Source organism: Phaethon lepturus, unplaced genomic scaffold (genome assembly GCF_000687285.1).
Source record: "Phaethon lepturus isolate BGI_N335 unplaced genomic scaffold, ASM68728v1 scaffold45123, whole genome shotgun sequence".
In the NCBI taxonomy this organism is placed as follows: domain Eukaryota; kingdom Metazoa; phylum Chordata; class Aves; order Phaethontiformes; family Phaethontidae; genus Phaethon; species Phaethon lepturus.
In genome coordinates, this window is record NW_010529167.1 from 306 (window position 1) to 566 (window position 261).

At 45.2% G+C, this 261-nt stretch overlaps 1 protein-coding gene across 1 annotated transcript in view; it reads left to right on the forward strand.

Annotated features, from left to right (window-relative positions):
- Positions 1 to 187, forward strand: part of LOC104618302 (protein TMEPAI-like) — a gene marked incomplete at its 5' end in the record, with an annotated part of 489 nt that extends 302 nt beyond the window's left edge. Inside the window, one exon of the mRNA XM_010283853.1 lies at positions 6 to 187. Coding sequence (XP_010282155.1) covers positions 6 to 187 — 182 coding nt within the window. The remainder of the gene's footprint in view (positions 1 to 5) is intronic.
- Between the last annotated feature and the right edge of the window lie 74 nt (positions 188 to 261).

The following is a 261-nucleotide window of genomic DNA, read 5'->3' on the forward strand; positions in this document are numbered from 1 at the left end:
GCCGCCGACGTACAGCGAGGTGATAGGGCACTACCCCGGGTCGACGTTTTACCAGCACCAGCAGAACAACAACGGGGTGCCCTCCATCTTGGAGGGCAGCAGACTCCATCATTCACAAATCAATGGCCTTGAGAGCACAACCGCGTGGAACAAAGAGAAAGAGAAACAAAAAGGGCACCCCTTTTAAAAAAAAAAAAAAAAAGGAAAAAAAGAAAAAAGCAAGAAAGTAAATGAAACACTCTGCACTTCTCACTAAAATAA